Here is a 20145-nt window from a genome sequence, read left to right on the forward strand (position 1 = left end):
ATTTTGGGTAAAAAGCAATGAAAAAAAATATTTAATTATTTTAGTTTGTAATTATTTAATTATGATTTTAATTATCCCCTCCCTCCACCCATCCATCCATTAAGCTATTTTAAGAAACTTTTAAAAATAAAATGTGGTTTTCTAGGATATAGTTTCTGCAGAGCGGCAGGAGTTCATTAGAAATTCATCTTCAAGTAGTGGGCGGGACTACTAGCAACCCCGCCCCCCTTCCTGTTGCATTAGGCGTGTTTGAGTCCCGTCAGTCACTTCTGATCAGCATCACATTGAAGTACAAGAACTGCCAATACACCGTTTCCCACAATGCACCAATTTGTAGTTTTCAAGCAGCTTGCAGCCAGCGCAACCCCAGATTTCCAGCTGCACCGGCCTGAGTAGGCGTCTTGCAGCCGCCTCTTTCTCGGGATATCTTCATGATGATTGACAAGTGATGTCAGAGCAAAACTACCCAACATTAGGGCTACCACGATTAGTCGACTAATTGACGACTTATCGACTCTTAAAATAGTCGACGACTAATTTAAAAGTCGATTAGTCGTTATATGGATTCAGAGTGTAGTACAGTTGAAAGTTACAATGACATTCTGCTAACTTTTTGGACTATTTCAGCGTTTATTAAGGTTTTTAAGGCTAATTTGGAGTTTAGCTAATATTTCAGCTACATGCTACCTATTTTGGCTAATTTCAGGATTTTTTGTTTTTTTAGGCTATTTTGGAGTTCAGCTAATATTTTAGCTGTATACTAGCTGATTTGGCTAACTCAGGATTTTTTTGTGTGTTTTTGGCTACACTGAGTTTAGCTAATATTTCAGCTACATGCTAGCTTTTTTGACTAATTAAAGCTATATTTTTGTTTTAGGCTAATTTGGATTTCAGCTAATACTTTAGCTTTATACTAGCTGACTTGGCTAATTTAGGCTTTTGTTTTTTTAGGGTATTCTGGAGTTTAGCTAATATTTCAGCTACACGCTAGCTTTTTTGACTATTTCAGCATTTATTAAGGTTTTTAAGGCTAATTTGGAGTTTAGCTAATATTTCAGCTACATGCTAGCTTTTTTGACTAATTAAGGCTATATTTGTGTTTTAGGCTAATTTGGAGTTCAGCTAATACTTTAGCTTTATACTAGCTGATTTGGCTAATTTAGGCTTTTTGTTTTTTTAGGCTATTCTGGAGTTTAGCTAATATTTCAGCTACACGCTAGCTTTTTTGACTAATTAAGGCTTTTTTGTATTTTAGTTGATTTGGAGTTTAGTAATATTTTAGCTGCATGGTGGCTGCCCAAATTAGGCTTTTTTTCAGTTGTTTATGCTAATCTGGCATTTAACTAATATTTTAGCTGGCTGACCAGCTTCAGAATTTCAGCATCTTCAGTTATCGTCACTAGCATCTTCAGTGGACAAATTCAGCTGACAGAATTCACACTAGCATTATCACAGATAATGCTATATATCTAGTTGTCAGTTAGTTTAAAGCTAATAATGGATAAGATATGTGCTTTACACCCACTTTGCGCATGACCCGATTAGTCGACTAATCGGAAAAAATAATCAGTGATTAGTCGACTATTAAAATAATCACTTGTGGTAGCACTACCCAGAATGCACCGCAATGCATGATCTGAAATTGTCTCCCACTAGCTTACAGCTCTCACACCCCCAACCTAGCATTACCACTGCAACAAAAATGGCAAGCAACATCGGAGCTACCCAGCCGTACAGTTTTAACCTACGTGCTATCTTAGGCATGTTTATATTAAAGAGGGGTCATCTGGACCCCACAGCGCGCTGAACTTTTTTTCCCAAGGATTTTTCACCTTCACTGGTGTCCGTGGCAGATATTAAATCCTGTCCACCTTTGGGAGGAATCACACATCAATATAAGGGTGGGGTCATCTGGACCCCATAAGAGAGCACAAGGGTTAAAACAGATTCCAGCTCAAAACAAAGATGGATCTATTCATCTACAAGTGGTTGCATCAGAATGGAGCAGGTTTTTTTCTAACATTTAAATACAATCAGCTTTTTTTGAATGCTCCTGATACAAGATTTGAATACAGAAATGCAATTTTGAGCAGAAAATTGTCACAATAACATGTTAAAAACACAAAAAATTACATTTTCATTGAAGTGGGTCCTTAAATCCAAAGCAAAACATGACTTGACAGATATTTTTCACAAATCAAAGTAGATGATAAACATCAGGATGTTAAATATTGACATCCAATCTCTGAAATGAAGATCTATTGTCTCAAGAAATGTAACAACAAGAACCATGAAGTGAGCACTTTTGCATAGAAAAATGTGTTGCATAAAAGTATAAGAGGAAAGATGATCCTGCAGCCATGAGACTGTGATTCGAGAACCACTTTAACAATTAAGTGATTGCAGGAGAAATATTTGCGTAATTGCGCACGTCTTTTTTTATTTTAGAAAATAATACTGAAGCAACAGCAGCAGCTGACAGGCTTTTGTTAAGCGGTGTTAGGATGCAAACACTGCAGCTATGCAGGGTGCAGTTAATGCTTCATTATAGCCCATTATAAGGCAACACCCAGGTGCGCCTTAACGCATCTCCAACAAGAAAAAAAACGCAAAACACGAACAAAGCGGATCCATATGAGACACAAGTCAGGAGGAAGCTGGGGTAAATATTCCTCCAGCAGACAGACGGGTTTCAGTTTCGTTGTCTCCTCTTATGACGGTAGGAAACTAACAAAGGCTCGCCGGAGTCCTCCACACTAATCCACGCCAAACCCCGCACCAAACCCCGCATTCATCCCCGAGCAGAAGCGAACAGAATCCTCCTACCTTAACGAGAACGGCGCTCTGACAGCAGCCCGTCTTTCTCTCGCATCCCGAGCACCGAGCGCGCGCGTGCCTCCGGTGGGGTGTTGTAACGTGAGGGGGGGTCAAAAACGGCAGATTCCGCCCCCCTCCTCCCCGACAATGAAGACACTCACCGATCTGCTGCTCGCCTCCGAGTCGACGGATTGTTTATTTCATTGTCGCCAGCTGGGCTCGTGCGTCACTTCACTTCCGCGTTGAAACGTGGAGGAGAAACGACGCGCAAAGATGGACTTCACTGACAGGTGGCGCTCTATTCCACCGGACCGAGGAGGAGAGACTCCCACAGCCGTGGAAGGTCATGACACGGGTGGAAGCAGGGGATCGTCAATTCATAAAATATAATATTGTCAATTAAATTGTTTTCAGTGCATTTAATCATAAATTAACATGTTTCGATGCTTTTTTTGTATTAATTTTAACTCCAAAAAGTCAGTTTCCAACATCCTTTTCCACGCCCACAGTTCCCATAAAGACCACTAGGGGCAGGTTGAAGAAATGCCAATATGGCCCGGGGGCCGGATCCGGCCCGCCAGGTAATTATCAAATGGAAAAGTACCTTTTCCCAAATTAAGTAACCGACAGGCTCTCCAGGTTCTTCTGGATTGAAGGAATCAAATCAACGTCTTTGGACAAACTGTAAGTTTCTGTTTGATTAGCAAATTAAACAAGCATTCATTCTGATTATCATTATTCAAACCAAACAAGTAGTTAATTTGATTTCTTGTAATACGTTTTTAAAGGAATTAATAACTTTTTAAAACAAATTTCTTCAAATAAATGAGATGGATTTCCTGTCGGAAAAGATTGACTAACAAAAAATGTTAAAAAAATATTGAGTTTAGAAACTATAACTTTAAAAGTTTTTATTTTATTTTGAAAAAAAAAAAAAAAACTTTTCTGATTAAAAAAAAAAAATGATCCCACTAGTCAAGGAAAACAAATCTAATTTCTAAGAGGCATTCTGATGAAGCAATCTACTTATTGTAGGGGTGCGGCTCGAGTCTCCATGAGGTGGAGTTGTGTTGCAGCGTCTCCAAAACAATTAAATCCCGCGTGAGTCACAAAACTACCGGCTGTAAAATGAGCAAACTAAAAACAAAACTGAAGAGGACGGGAATAAGCTGTTAACTGTGGGCTGACATTTCCACTCCTTATCTAAAGTCAATATGAAGCCCTGCTGCAATAAATACATGAAAATGGGAACCAGTTGGTTTTAGGAAAGAATAGACAACCTTTTATGCAATAAATAACACTGAAAATACAGTGTGTGTACTTTGGTTGACTGTAATTTTTTAATTGTTAGCACGATCAACGTTATTCCAGTAGATTTTGAAGGAGAAAAGCGGCGTGAGCCGCTTTTCTCCTTCAAAATCTACTGGAATAACGTTGATTGTGTTAAAGATTTTATATTTAAGCGTGTTAAAGAGCTAAAAAAATATGAGGTGTAGCAGTCCATAGCTAAACTATAGTAAAAAATTTAACAAATCTACATTTTCAGCCACATTTGCTTCTAAAATTGAACATTTCCTACAAAAAAACCTTTAAGTTTTGCATCTCCTCACTCAGAGAGCTGCACGTTAATTCAAAGCCTCGTCTCTCTGAAACCTATCATTGTGTTCGGCCTTATTACTTATGCACAGTCCTCCGACGCCGACCGTCCTTTGCGGGTTGGACAACAGAGCCTCTGTGCTCGCTCCGGGCGCTCAGACTACCAAACTGTCCTGCAGACACGTGGATACAGCGGCCTGTTGTTTTCCGAGGGGAGGCACACAGCTGTCTTTGAAGAGAACGTGGCTCCATTAAATAGTGCTTTTACAACAGCTGAAGCATGTGCTGACCCTCGAGAACTCCTTCAGGACACAAACGCCTAATGAAACGGCTTTCAGACGGGACGGGTTGAACTGGGAGAACTGGATGTGGAGGGCTGGATTCTAACGAGAGGAGGAGAAGAGGTGAAAAACAAATCCGAGTGAGATGTCAGGAGTACGTTTTCAGGAGGTCGGAAGGTCTTTTAGTGAGAAACAACAAACCTTTCATAATCTGTCAGACTGCTCTCTTTTTTTTGAGTCACCACTCTTGTCGTCATTATGTTGTGCAAGTTGTGAAGTTTTTGACTTAGGAAAAGATCTCTGTACTTTCCTGCTTTTGTTTCACCTTGTGACCAAAGCATGAAATGAAACTGAACACTAGTTATGAAAGTTTCTCCCTTCACACCCTGTACTTAGCGTACTGGAATTGAGACTGACTAAAGCTGAAACCAAAAACACAAACACTGGAAACTATGACAAAGGGCTCCAACAGGATTAACAAAAACTCCTGGGAAAAAGTTTCAATTTTTCCTTAAATAAATATATTAATACAAATATATCATTGTCTTTTTTATCAGACATTTTTTGCCGTTCATTCCAAAAAAATATCCTTTAGAAACGACTTTATCCTTCTACTGCGCCTACAAATCTTAAAAATAAAACAAATGTTTGAATCTGAATTACTTACGGGGGTAAAAAATAAAAAGGATTCATGATTCAGCACATTAGTTCTACAAAGGATCAAAGCCACAACGCAGAGGAGGTTTAAGTGACGCACAAGAACAGGATCCAAAACAAAGGAAACGTGAAACCCTGCTGCTCCCTTTTTCATATTATCTTAGTGAGTAGAGTGAGCTGTGTGCTCCGTGCACACTCACCAGCTTGTTTTTTTAAGCCTTGGTATGAATTTATCACAAAAAGGAATTTATTTTAAAACAAATTGAAGAGTAGAGGCAAAAAACTAACCTCTAGTGTTTAATTAAAAGGCGTTTTTCACTAAGGAAAGATTAAAAAAAAATATTTCAAGTACAGAATGAATGACTACAAACATGTAATTTCTATTTTTTAGCATAAACATCCTAGTAATTTAGAAAAATTAGGGGAGAATTTCAAATTGGTGTTTCTCATGACATATTTTAGGAAAATTTAAATTAAGACAACAATTCTTTATTGAAATCATGAATCAGCAGCAGACCAAAAAAGAAAAAAGCAGCCGTTGACCAGACTTAACGCTCCACTGTATCCACTTGCAGACAAAACATCTTTCTTATCCTCGTGTGAGCTAGCATATGGTTGGAGGTTTGAGGAGCTGTGAGCTAGCATGTCAACAAAGAGATGATGGGAATTGAGGGCAGGCTTACGCTGGGACAGTCCAGCCCATAAGTCAGAGGTGAATTTCAGTAACACTTTAGATCAAGAGCTGCAGAACACAAAGATGGTTAATACATTTATTAAGCTTGTAAGCACTTTACTAATATGACCTTTGTAGACAACGGTCTCACTTTATATGGGAATAATTCCTATGTTAATAAAACCTTTTTTGACAACCAATTAACACATTAATTTTATTTATGTGTTAACGCTTGTTAAGGAATTTGTTACCTAAATTTCTCATGAACTCCAGATTTTTCTTTATTTTTGGCTAAAATTGTATAATTATTATCAAAAGTCCACTGGGAAGACTTAAAATAGATCTAAAGATGATCGGAATGGGGCTTTAATAAAATAAAGATCCATATTTATGAAAAAAAAAGTCTCAAAAAGCGGATTTTTCTCCATTTGTTCTTCAGATTTAGATAAGTGGGAGTTTAAACTTGTTGAGCACTGCGGCGAGTTCAAAGATACGTGCCGCCGGTTGCTAAGGAACTGGCCAAGGGTCTGAGTCAGAGGAGACGCTGCTTGTTCAAAGTACTGAGAGAGACATCAAGCAGAAATCTGTGACAGTAGGAAGTGAAACAAGAGCAAATTTAAGAAAAAAATAATAATTGATGAGTTCAAAATAACTTCAGAAAATTGACTGCAGAATCTATAGAAAGAAAGTTTAATAGATCATATCCCAGTAGATATTTAACCAGCATTTAAAGATTTTGCAACAGCTTAACCAGAAAAAAAAGGATTACAAAAAAGATTAATATGGCAACCACCTCACTGTAAACACATCATAAATACCATATCCTAGCCCCGCCTCCCAGCCCTAATACAATTTATTATGCAGACATAAAACTAACATTCACACGTACACACATTGCATACTTACCATTTGAAAACCAGCCATGAATCTAAACAAGTAACATTCATTAATAAATATTAAGTACCTCATCAATAAGTGGATTAACTTTGTCCTTTATAAAGAAAACGTATTAGATGTATGTGCCCCGGGGTAAGAAAAGACGAGATGTGCAGAATATTAAAAAAAAAAAAAAAAAAAAATCTGGATTAGACTGAACACTTTTTCAAACAAACACGGGAATGTACAACGGCTGCTCCCACCGAGAAGTAAATGTATAAATATAGTTCTAAAGTGCATCTGTTAAAGACTTGTCAGAGAAGGTCAACAGCGGTCCTAAAAAACGTGCAACAGATATATTTAGTAAAAACTACCTACAGGCATGCAGTTCTTTTTCTGTAACAAAAGAAAAGAAGCAAAATAACAGATGGAAGGGGGGCGGGGAGGGGGGGGTAACCATTTTTTTTTTCACATTTTCCAAAAGGTGATCAATAGTTCTGTGCCACCAGAGTCCACTTGGCTAAAACAGCGTGTTTACTCAGAGTTGAAGTGAGCTTGGCTGATTTTGTTTTTTCTATTATAAAAGCACACAGTGGTGGTTTAAGGTTCTGCTCTCCTTTTGCTCCACAGTCAGTCAGCCGAACTCGTCTCCTCTCCTGTTTCAGCGTGGGGCTTGCAGGGGTTTAGATCTTGGGCAGCTTTGGAGCGCTGATAAGAGGGTTGGTTTCATGCAGAAATCGCCGGCCGGCACTCTTGTAGTCGAAAGTGCAGTCATGCGTCTCAGCGTAGCGGTGAGTGGCACAGAAATTGTGGCCACACCTGAAAATGGAAAGAAAACTTTAAGTGTTTTTCTTATTTTTCTCATAGTGGAGGACACATAAAAGAATTTAAGGCTGAATCTGAATTCTTCCCCTAACCCTCCAATCGTAGGGACATTTGAAGTGATGGGAGTGTCCATAATCGTTTTTGGAAGGGCTAACTCTCGTCATGGAGGGAAGCAGAGCCCTCCGTGACGAGGATGTACGCAGAGGAGGAACGCATTTCTCCTCGTGGGTGTCCTCTGAAGCTCAGAAGTTTACATTTAAATGTAAGTAATAATTTTTTCCTTAAGCATGACCTTTTTAAAGTTATAAAATCAATGTTATGCATTACCGAGCGCTAGCAGCGCAAACGTAGCTGTCCGGCGACTATTGGTGACGTCATTGAATGAGAGTAACGTCTAAACCCAAAAAAGTGCAAAGGGCGGGCCAGAGTCGCCCTTCTAGTCTCGCTAACGTCTTCCATTATTTTCTTCATTTCAGGCTCTAAACTTTAAGATCCGATATCGCTCGCCACTTTCTCTTGCTAAGCTAATGTTAGCTAAAGGTGTATTCACACCGAACGCGATTCGCACGGTGGAGGCGGCCAGTTTCAATGTTAAGTTGATGGAACAGACACGAAGTGAGCTGATTTAAATTCCCGTGGCGTGATTTGAGCGATGAGCACAGCGCAGCAGAGACAAAATTTAAATATCTGAAGTTTGACAGGTCGCTGCATCGCATCTACCAATCAGGAACTCAGCTTTCGGCATGTGACGTTTTCAGCAACTCGAGCAGCGGGTAGAATATTAATCAATGAGTGTTTTTGTCCTGAACTTCCATCTAATTCCTCAACTCGCTGGGGCCGCGGAGTTACCAGGGTGGGTGAGGAAGACATTTTTTTTCTCTCCTCAAACTCAGTCACAGAGTCACAGAAACACAGTGGAAGCGGCCGTCATCCAGACACAGTCCCCAGAGTGAGATAGAAGCCCCCGATAACAGGGAAATATTTGATTGAAATAATCTCAATCATCTTCTATAACTATTCACAATAAATAAACCAGATCTCTCAACATAACCCTCTCAACTTCCATACATTGTAAGGCACATAAACATCCCACATGCGGCCACGGGACTCAGGAACACATTTTTGGACAGGCGACGAGAAGCGATTTTGCCGTGTGTTGAAAGAGAGGCGGGGCACTCGAATTTGTTGCACGGATTGCGTTCGGTGTGAATGTACCTTTAGGGTCATGAGGAGCTGTAAGCTAGCAAGAAGTGTAAACAGAGGAATGGGTAGGGTTACTTTTGAACCAACAGTCTTTGGGGCAAATTTCTAATGAGCTCCTGCTATTCTGCAGAAAATGTCTTAAAAAACGACAAAGATTTGTATTTATGTTTGCTAAAAACTGCACAATCCTAATTAAAAGACCATTGGGAACTCTAGTTGTAGTGGTACTTTAATCATTCATCTGTATTTATCCTTTTTTTATACTAAATGCCACTTTTTCTTCAAACTAAATAAATTAGAGCATTAAAAAGCAGCAGCCTATACGTGTAGTTCATTAAATTCAAGAACATCAAAGCTCGCCGAGTTGAAGAGCTGATCTTTTGAACTCAGCTGAAGCACTATTAAACTTCTAAGTGGTCAAGATGAGAGACTAAACACTATTGACTCAGAGCGCATCCTGAAGGAGGAAAGAGATGTTTACAGATGTCATGGGGGACTGGGATCAAACTAAGAGCTCGTCGCAGAATCATCCCTACAATCAGCTTCACTTGGTGACACTCAAAGCAGACACAATGAGTCCCGGAAAGAAGCACTTATTGGAGGAAAAAAAATAAAGACCTCCACTCCATTCAAGTACAATAGGAGGTCTGGAGTGAAGAAAGGCTCAGTGAGGGAGAGCGAATGCAGAAGAGATACTTGTACCTGCACTCGTAGCTGGTGGCCAGCCCCGTCTTCTTGCCACAAAGGAAGCAATGCTTTGAGCTCTTCTTCTTAGTGCCTGTTGGTGCTTTGACTGGAGGTAGGTGGTACGTTGGAGTGCCTGAAACAGAAGAAATGCCATTGCCTCCACGCCGGCAAGACGAAGGCGGCACGCTGTGCAGCCAAAAGACACGGAACGACTACATCCTCAAAATGTACGACTATCCAAGAGTTCCTGGGGTTAGAAACGACTTTACAGGAGATAATGGGAGCATATTACTAAGCTACATTCTGACTTGACGTTTGGGTCTTTGATATATAAGCATGTGGGTTCAACTCCACAAAGAGCACGTCTCTGTTGCAATTTCTGCCGCAAAAAAAAACAGAACGAGATTCCTGGTTCAGATTTGATCATGAATAAAATACTTGATTCCTATGCTCCTCCAACAACAGCGTCGAGGGTTAAAAGCTTGGCTTAGTCTCAGATATTTGTGCAGTCAGGTCTCGGTGTAAGAAGATCAAGTCGGTTAAAGCGTGCTGCTTCCTGAGCTGATTACTCGCAGAGCTGAGGTGGAACTCTACTGCTCTACTCACAGATCTTCATGTCATTCTGACGGTTTCAGATGATCCCAAACTTACAATCTCCTCATCAGAGATTTGAACCTGACCTGCAGACATAACACGCGGATGAATGACATTTTCCAGCGAGTCTTTAGTGACAAACACGTTTTGTGTTGCACTTTATATGCCAATGTCCTTTGGAAAAAGTTTGACTTTTGTAAACTTTTTATAAAAAATAAAAGTTCATCATCTTCATTTTTTTTTTACGATCCTAACCTGTCCTCAAATTTATGTATAATTGATCAGAATTAAAGCATTAACATGTATTAACGCCCTCACAAATCCTGCTGCGCAGCTGTGAGATCAGCGTAATAAAACCGTCTAAAAATAAACTTTTTTTAATATTCTGTGATTGAGATTTTATTAAATTAAAGAGATAATATGGCATTTATTCGTAGTTTTTAAATCCGTGGTTCTCCGCAAAAGTCCCGCCTGCCGACGTTGCAGGTAGTGAGGGAGTGGACAGACACGCCCCCACCTGTGAGCAGATTCCAGCCGACCTGAAATCAAGCTGGATCAAACTTATCCCAAAAATTATTTTTCACAAACACATTAAGGAAAATACATTTTAAAAAAAGAAAAAAAACATAATGCCAGGAAAATGGACAGCAGTGTTCTTAGGAGAGAAATTCTTATTTTTTGGGCTGCCTGGAAGTTCCTCCATCAACAGATTTTTGTCTTTTTTTTCTATATACATTTAAAAACATGTTGATTAGTTTGCTGGCAAATTTTATTCTTGTCATTCTTATAAAACAACACCTAAAATTTTCTTTCTATGCTGTACAAACATTTTTAGGGTTTTCACAACAAAATTAATTCCATTATTCCAGATGGAATTTTATGTTTTTACATGATTTTATGTCTAGTGTGTGAATGTAACATAGAAAATTGATAAAATAAAAGTAGTGTCATATAGGTGTGATTGTGCTGATTAAAATGATGTCGACAAAAACAGACTTTGGAGTCTATGGCCTAAAACTTTGTTTTTGTCTACTTTTGAATTTATATCTGTATTTTCAATTTGAAAGACTACCTGCTTGGCATCATGAATGTGATTTCATATTGTGATTATTTGCAGATAATACGTGGCTGGCAAATACTGTAACTAAAAAAAATAAATAAATAATCGCGATTAATTGAGATTAATTTTTTTCCAAGTTTGCGATTAATTTGTTAATTTATTTTTAAAATAAATTCCCAGCCCTCATTTCTACAGATTCCATATTTCAAGGCGCATATAGCTTAAAAAAACTACAAAAAAAAGCACAATTTCATTCAGAGCAATAAAAGCATCTTTACGTTACCTAAAGCTCCCACGGAAGCGACGACTCCTTCAGCGGACGCGAGACAGTTGTTGGTCTGGAAAAAGCCACAAGAAAGGATGAGCAGATGCAGAGAAAGCAGCTGCACTGCTCCAGTTTTCAAACCTCTACATAAAAAAATGCTGCAAAATAGGTCACAGCCATCGATTCGACCGCCTGCAGAGCTGCACATTCACACTGCAGAAGCTTTATAGAGATGACAATGTAAAAAGAGATGTTCACGAAAAGCATCAAAGTCTTCAACCCTCTCTCACCCTGTAGGAGGCTGCTGATCGGGGCACTGGTGACATTTGTCGAATGACTTCATCCTGAAAGAAACTGTTGGCAGGTATGGGGGAAAGCCTGCCCTGTCCCAAGGCAGTGGCTGGGGGCAGAGTCAGTGCGAGTCCCAGGCTCCTTCCGGGCCGGTCCCTGCTGCTGTTGACCGGAGCTCTGGCGGACAGAGAGGCGAAGAGCTCCGGGTTGCTCAAAGGTCCCAGCGGCTCTTTACAGACCGGGTTCGCCATCTTGGCGAGGCCCCGCGCTTCCCTCTTAGAGAGGAGCTCCGCTCTCCTACCGGGAGACTCCACCTGGACGCAGCGGACGCGCGGGGAATAACTCGACAAGGTGGGCGGGGGGTGGGGGGAGGCGCTGTTTGGCTTCACTAAGGACTGTGCTTGTAGGCTGGACTGTAAACAGGGCGAGGAGTCAAAAGGCTCAGACAGCAATCTGGTTGAAGTCGACGGAGATGTGGAGGCGGCAGATGAGGAGGGAGGACTGATATGCAGCGGCGTGCCGAGCTGTCTGTCGTCAGCTCTCGTGGGGAGGGGGTCGCTCGTGTCTATTGTCCAGGTGGTGAGTGGGGAGGGCGAGTGCGGCAGCTGGTACTGAGTTTCCACATCCAGGGGTTCAAGACCTCCGTCTGGCTGGATGGACACATCCAGCCTGAGAGGATCCGACATGAACGGAGCAGCGGCTTCGGTTGGCGCCACCAGACCGACCGGTTCTTCTAACAAACCCAGACCCACCGTCTCCCCTGAAGGCTCGACGGGGTCGAAGGGGGCTTTAGGCGGCCCCCTGGTGCACAGCGGTGGCAGCTGAGGAAAAACACAGTCTCTCATCAACCTGTTACTGCCGATGTCCAACCGGGACACTTTGGGAGGGGGGCGGATCTTTGCGAACGGTGGGTGCATCTCCCACGGTTTCTCCTCTTGGAGCATGTAACAGGTGGGCGACAGGAAAGCAGGGGGGGTCCGTGTGGGGACGGTTAAATGAGAGGAGGTGGAGGGAGTTTGGGGCGGAGAGGCGTCTGTAAATTCGTGGTCCACTATGGGGGGCAGCGGGACGTTTTTCTGTCGAGTCGGGTTGATCTGAGGGAGCGGGCGAAACAGGCGGTGGTGGCTCCGTGCGCTGGAGGGACCGAGAGAGCCCCCGCAGGGGTGTGGGGAAACTCCAGCTCGTGGTTTCACCTTTGCTAGTTTCTGAAAGGAGGAAGAAAAATAACAAAAAGGTTATTTAATAACTAATTTAAGAATCAGCCGTTGTTGTATTCAAATGTTCGTTTGGCCCAGCCCCCTAAACACTATCAGAGATGTATATCTTTTTTTTTTTTCCTCAATCTGCCCAACCAGACCCACATAGAACATACATTTTTATTCCACCCTTCTGGAGTCTGAACTATGACGGGGGAGAGGATAGACTTCTTATTGGTTATTTTTTTTTAATGTTTTAGGATTGTTTTTCTATGAAGATTACAGAGATGAATTACTTAGACTTTTTCTGTTAGCCTACAAACCGACCCCGGCCCCCCATAAGAAAAGAAAAGTTATTTGGCCCTCACAAGAAAAGGTTTGGGGACCCCTGGGTTAGCCAGGAGAGTGACTTATACTCGGGAGAGACTTGTGATTTTTTTTAAATATAACATAAATAGGCTCATACATATGCTATTTTCCAACAGGTTGTTCTTTAGCGGTTATTTCCGCTAACAAGCACTAGAGGGCACTGTATGTGAGATCAGTTTTTGCTACTGACAGTGCCAGAAGAAGAAGAAGTGTCATCCAAAACAAAAATAGAGGAGAATCTGATTGTTTTCCTCTTAAACGTTGATAATTTTCTTATTTTCATCCAAACATTATTATTTTTGTTTTTATTTTTTGCGACCTCCGCTGAACAGAAAAACGGAAGAACAGGTAAAAGCGCCGTTATTTAGACAACTCCTGCAGTACAGAAGGTAAGGATCGCTATAATTTGTTTTTCGGAAACATCAGACTTTTCTCCCAAAAATGCGACTTATACTCCAAAATGACTTTTATATGGTGTTTTTCTTCTCAATTAGACATTTTTTGCTCCTGTGATTTATACTCCAGAAAATATGGTACTTGGTATTCAGTTTTTTGGACAGTTTTGGGCTAATTGAGGAATTATTGTGTCATATAATGAAAAATATCTGTTAAAAAAAACAAACAAAAAAGCTAGTTTCATACTAAAATGATGGATATCAAGCATTGCCAGAAAAAACATTTTTAAAGATAAATAATAGAAAAAATTGTACAGTAGAAAAAAGGCCCCCTTGACTACAAAGGGTTCACATTATTGTGTGTAAAATGACAAAGTCTTTGCAGGCTTTCAGTAAAATATTCTTTAATTTTTGCAGTAAACCTGCAAACATTTTGTTGCTAAACAAAAAAAACCCACCAAATTTATCTAAACTTAAGTTTATTTCAGTGCTGAATCATAGACTGAGGTGTAATTATTTGCACATAGCAAACTTGAATGGAGTTTCTCATTCTGCTTACCTTCTTGTTGATGTTCATACTCTCCATTTTGGCTTTGAGAAGCTTCATTTTCGTCATGGTGATGGAGTTCTCAAGGCTCTGCTGTGCAGCTGCAGAACTCTCTCTGTCCTCCTCCTCTGCATACAAATTGTACACCGAACCACCACTGGAAAGGGCAACAAGCAAAGCAACGTATTCCTTTAATAATTCACTGTTCTGCAACAATGCAGCAGCTCATCAGCTGGAACAATCAGATATTTTCTGGTTAGCCTTGCAGCTCTTCTTTGGTGCAAAATGCATAAATAAAGAGGAAGAAAACAAACCTTAATGATTCAGACAGAGGAGTCAAGGATCCGTCTCCTCTGTCGGCGACTCTGAAGAAGTTCAGCTGATCGCCCTCGCGGTAGACCACGAATGTAACCTGCTTGTTCGGCAGGTTTTTGTCCCAGCCTTCATCTTTTGTGTTTTCCATTAAGTCAGCGACTTCTTTGATTGGGTCTTCCATGGTTACTGACAAAAGAGAGAAAGAATTGAAAACTCTGGCATCCAGCTGCCATCCAGTTACTGAATTTTGTCCGTTTCTCACCCCTTCTGGTGTTGATCGGTCCTCCCCTCATTGCCAAGACCAACTTTAAAGTGCAGCCCTCTGCAATGCTGCAAATAAACAAAATGCTATTTGAGATACCAAGAAAAAAAAAAGAAACACAGCCTCTAATCTGAAGTAAACAGCACTTCAAGGGCAGGATGAGCTCCAGATAAACTTAAGTGCTAAACTTCTGAAATATTTGTTGCATGTGAGCAGACGCTTCGCTGCCTCCCTTCCCTTTATGCTTCTAAAACTTCAAAAACATGTTCCAGTGTGATAGAAGACTCTGGCACGCAAGCTGCTGTTCATGTGGAAAATTAAATGACAAGCGTTCATGACAATACGAGCATCTGCAGCCTGCAGAGCACTGGAGGGCCGCTTCTGCCTCCATAAAATGACAAGTGTGGAAGAGCGAGCTCTCCGAATACGTACAGCGTGCCAAGTCAGAGTTTATGCGCTTGTGATACTGTAAATGTCACTACTCCTGTGGGAGCAACTCTTACACTCCAGAACATAAACGTGAACCACACAGTTTTAAATACACTCCTCTCTCTTAAGGTGAGTTCGTCAAGGACAAAGTGTAGATTTACCCATAATCATGCAGACAATGCTCATCATCCAGCTCTACATTATTCCAGATAAGATGCTGTTGGGCAACAGGGATACCTTTGTAGTCAGAGAGAGAAAATCATCAAAGTTTCATTGACTAGAAAAACAGGAAGGTGAACTACACAGGAATCTGCACACAAACGTTGATGACTCGTGACTGCCCCCTGGAGATAAAAGTGCGTTACGACAGCTGGAATGATGCAAAATCAAAAACTAAAAGGAAAGAAAGTCACATGCCCTCCACATTTATCAGCAACCCGCTTAGCTAAAATAAATGAGTGGAATGCTGTGCATGGTAGAAAAGAACATATAATTTAAAGATGCATGTTTTGAACTAGTGATAAAGGCAAAAAAAAGGTTTATCGGTGAAGTATGAAGAGAAAATAGTATCACCTCGACTTGATTGTTTGGGTAATTTTTGATTTGTGCATAACTTTGATTTTGGAAACAGTCTCACATCAGATTGGTGCATAATTTTGTTTTTTGTGTGCATAACAAGCAAATTGTGTGTAATTTTTAAAGATTTGTGTGTGATTAGGTTCAAACAGTTGTCATTTTAATTTGTGCTTGTGTAAATTGTATTTTTTAGCTAAAATAAATGAGTGGAATGCTGTGAGTGTTAGGAAATAATGTATAATTTAAAGATGCATGTTTTGAACTTGAGATAAAGACAAAAAAAGGTTTGTCGGTAAAGTATGGAGAGAAAATAGTATCATCACAATTTGTGCGTGCATAATTCTTTATTTATGCAAACTTTGACTTTGAAAAGAGTCCAACATCAGATTTGCGCGGAAATTTGATTTTGTGTGTGTGTAACCTTCAAAGATTTGTGCATATAGTTAGTTTCAAGCTGTTGTAATTTTAATTTGTGTATGTGTAAATTGCATTTTTTTGACATTCATAATTTTTGTACTTATGCACAAAATGAATTAGAAATCAAGAATTATGCACGCACAAATCGGATTGAAACTATTTTCTCTCCATAGTGAAGACTCCACCAACCAGTATTGTAGACTGCATTGAGAAACTATAGTGTTGGTGAAAAACAACTGACTTTTAGCATCAAAGCAACATTTTTAAATGACTATTGTCCATCCAGACTGGCTGGTAGGTTAAAACTTTAGCCTTTGAACATGAAAAATAACTTTGATATTTGCTCATTATCGAGAAACATCAAGTGAAATTGGTTTCAAAATAAATTGAAGATGAAAGCCCAAAAGAACAAAAAAGGGTCTCTAGTTGCCACTGCCAAGGACCAGCTTGAATAGAAGAAGTCAAACAGCTTTTTGTCACTGCAATCGGCAAAACAAACTAACCCTGTGATAAAGGGGTAGCTTTAAATTGTTCCTTTATTGTGGACTTGTTTACTCTGCTGCAACAGCAGGAAAAATGATAGCTGGTTATTTTGATTTACCAGCAAGAAAGAAAGAAATGAAAATACTCAAGTATGACCCACTTCTTTGAATGCCTTGTACACACTTTTTTCATACTGTAAAAGCAATAAAAGTTGCATTTAGCAACCTCCATCTAACACAAACACATCATTTCTGGTCAATTATATCAAATTAGCATGAGGTTGTCAATTAAAAAGTGGTTTGATCATCTCTTTCAAACAACATTCTGAACACATATAAAAAACAGAACAATACAAAATTAAATGGATGCATCAACAGAGAAAGAAGAAATCAGAAAGCTCATAATACCTTCCAGCCTCTGGATCTTGGCTTTGACTGAAAATACAGCCTCAAAGGGCAACACACGCAGCTCAAAACAAGTCCCCGTCAGGGTCTCGATGAAGAGCTCCATAGTGTCATAGAATGGGAGCTTGTACTGGAAAGCTCCCACACTGTCATCATTAAAGAAGGGAGGCTCCTTTCTGTCGGTCATCTCAGCCGGATGGTGATAAAGACTAGGAAAATGGGGAAGCCGGGGAACTGGACCACGACGATGGAGAGAGGGATTGCCGGCTGGCTTCACTGCTGTCACACATCATGTAAGACGACCTCATCTGCAATCAGAGAGGAAAATAGCAAACTTCACCATTAAAGCTGAAAAAGGAAGTAGCACCACCATTCAACATTTATTCTCATATGTGTTGCTACATTTACCAAAGAATAAAATAAACCACAGACAACAAGCAGAAAACAGACAAAACTCTTCTGTAAGTTAGGAGGAACTGCAGCGTGACTGCCGGACAACCAACTTGTGTCATCAGTGGCGAAAGACGCAGGAAACCGATAGCTCCACCTGAGTCACATTAGGTGTCCAGTGGCTGACCGCACAACCCTTTAAAAGATCAGCTTGCGAGCCGCTGCCCCAAGAACACCTTAAAAACAGCCGTTTTAGAACTAAAAGAACTTTTATTTTGAAGTTTTGGAATTTAAACATTCCCACTGTCTTTGCCTAAAATTTAAAAATAGCTGATGTTTAATAAAAATAATAAAAGACACACTGAACATAAACTACATCTTCATGCATGTTCATTCTGTGATTTGTTTTAATGGGTTTTAATAACTCAGTGCCAAATGAATGATATAAAAATCATATTAAAAGCATAAAAAATGTAATTTGTAATTCTCTGATTGAATGTTCCATTTCTATTTTCAGCTACACCTATTTGTATGTTTTTCCATCACATAATTGATTTATTTATTTATTTATTTTTAAAATGGATTTGAAATGTTATTCTGAGAGAACTGAGAGCTGTAGTGGATTCTCATCTGACAAATTGCTGTGGAACAGTAAACCATTTTATTATACAAAACCAACACGCTCTTGGAATGATCATGAGTGATTATGGTACATATTGGTATAAAAATGTTAATTAAAACTAATGATGTTTGTTTCATAAATCTTATTTAATGTCCAATCTCAGACAAAAAAAACTGTTTGCATCACAAAAAGACGCAAGAGACTTACAAAAGAAAACAGACCATTTTGATTTATGTATGAATTTCTATTTGCTAATAATTCAAACAATACTACATCCAATGTCTAATCACTTATATAGAACAACAGAATTAGCATAGTTTGGCAAAACTAGTTCTATGACAAAGCTTTAACTAGTACACTTGTTGATATTTAAATAGAAAATTATCCTTTAAGTTACCTGAAAGGTGCTTTTTTACATCAGGAGATAATAATAATAATAATAAGGCAGAGTTAATATACATTTTTACAGCTAATATAAGGCAAAGATGACATTTAAATCTGTATTTTACTTTTTTTTTTTTTTTCATTCTAGTTTTGAGTATATAAATGCTAAACATATTTAGCTTTAAATTAACTTGCTGGGCTGCAGTTTTGCTAGTAATCTAAAAAAGGGGATTTTTCAAGTTTCAACTTTATCTTTATTCAATTGAATCTATTAAATCAAATTATATTTTTTCCTAAATAACTGTCAACATGACCTTCAGCTAAAACAAAAACAGCACATAAAATTTGGAAAATCATCCAACAGAGTTGTAGAGTTGTTTATTATATATATATATATATATATATATATATATATATATATATATATATATATATATTATATAAATTGAACTGGATTTACTGCACTTGAGTATAACTTTTTTGTGTATAGAAATTCTCAAAGCTAGAATGCCACCCAGCCCTCCACAGCCTTCATGCTAACTCTGGCTCATTGTTGTCGCTATGCTGAGGCCTGCGATGCGCCTAGCCGGAGATTTAAATGCTACTACGGAAAAAAAAAGTTTCACTCAAATTAACAATAATAATGTAAATATTACTTACGCTAACATTTCGATGTATTAAAAATATATTTTAATGTTTTCTTAAGGAAGGCCCAAAATAGCTTTTCGGCTTGTTAGCTAGCTATTTAATCAACGGATGGGGTTTTAAATGCATCTCAGCGCTTATCCGTCTAAAAAGTAATTCAAACGAGCTGACGCCGAAATACTACTTCCTATATCTGATAAAAGGTTTTATCTATGTTGATATTTTTCCTACCTAAAACCAAAACAAAAAACACCGCTTACCAGTGTCTTCTTCCATTTTGCTGCAGGGACTCCCTTTTGGTAGCTATCGTTGCCATGTTAGCTGACTACTCAAACAATGGCTTCCTTTCAGGCTGCTAGGCTACATCCAGGGACTTGTGTTTTTTTCCGCGTTTCTCCGGAGCCATCGATGACCAAATTCAAAACAAAGCAGCCTCCACTTTAGCTAAAAGAAATACACGCGGGACAAACATAGCTGTTGACCGCTGACGGACTCTGTGACCCTTAGTTAGCAACATTATCATACCTGTCAAGAACCGTCTGAAGACTTTCGTGACCTAGTTTGATTGATTTGCGCGACAGCCAATCAGCGACGAGCAGAGTGGGCGGGGCAAGGGGTTTATATGTCCAATAATATCAAATGTGAGGGAGAAAAAAAACAAAAAGTGAATTTTAAATAAAAAACGTGCAACTAAATTTGAAATAATGACAAATTCGTCAAAAGCTTTTTAGTTAAAAAACAAATTTCCTTTTTAATCACAGCCAAAGTTAAGAAACAAATTTCTTACGGTAATAAATGTTTCATCAAAATGATTTAAGACGGTAAACATATTGATATCTCATAAGCATATGGCACAACAAAAGAAATGGAATCTCACGAGGCAAAG

The 20145-nt window shown here is 39.3% G+C and overlaps 2 protein-coding genes across 3 annotated transcripts in view; both read right to left on the reverse strand.

Annotated features, from left to right (window-relative positions):
• Nucleotides 1-3126, reverse strand: part of march8 (membrane-associated ring finger (C3HC4) 8) — a 90256-nt gene extending 87130 nt beyond the window's left edge. Inside the window, exon 1 of one of the 2 annotated variants that reach the window (XM_024297839.2) lies at nt 2827-3126. The gene's annotated coding sequence lies outside the window, so the exon portion shown is untranslated. The remainder of the gene's footprint in view (nt 1-2826) is intronic. The other variant, XM_024297838.2, reaches the window with a different exon arrangement.
• A 3572-nt stretch (nt 3127-6698) lies between these two features.
• On the reverse strand, nt 6699-19923 carry zfand4 (zinc finger, AN1-type domain 4). The gene is made up of 10 exons (XM_024297153.2): nt 19520-19923; nt 17222-17526; nt 15500-15575; nt 14910-14977; nt 14647-14833; nt 14345-14489; nt 11825-13030; nt 11553-11607; nt 9631-9748; nt 6699-7719 (listed from the first exon to the last, which is right to left on the reverse strand). The coding sequence occupies exons 2-10, from the start codon at nt 17403-17405 to the stop codon at nt 7584-7586; spliced, it is 2175 nt and encodes a 724-aa protein (XP_024152921.1). The 5' UTR covers nt 17406-17526; nt 19520-19923; the 3' UTR covers nt 6699-7583.
• Between the last annotated feature and the right edge of the window lie 222 nt (nt 19924-20145).

Source organism: Oryzias melastigma, linkage group LG15 (genome assembly GCF_002922805.2).
Source record: "Oryzias melastigma strain HK-1 linkage group LG15, ASM292280v2, whole genome shotgun sequence".
Lineage (NCBI taxonomy): Eukaryota > Metazoa > Chordata > Actinopteri > Beloniformes > Adrianichthyidae > Oryzias > Oryzias melastigma.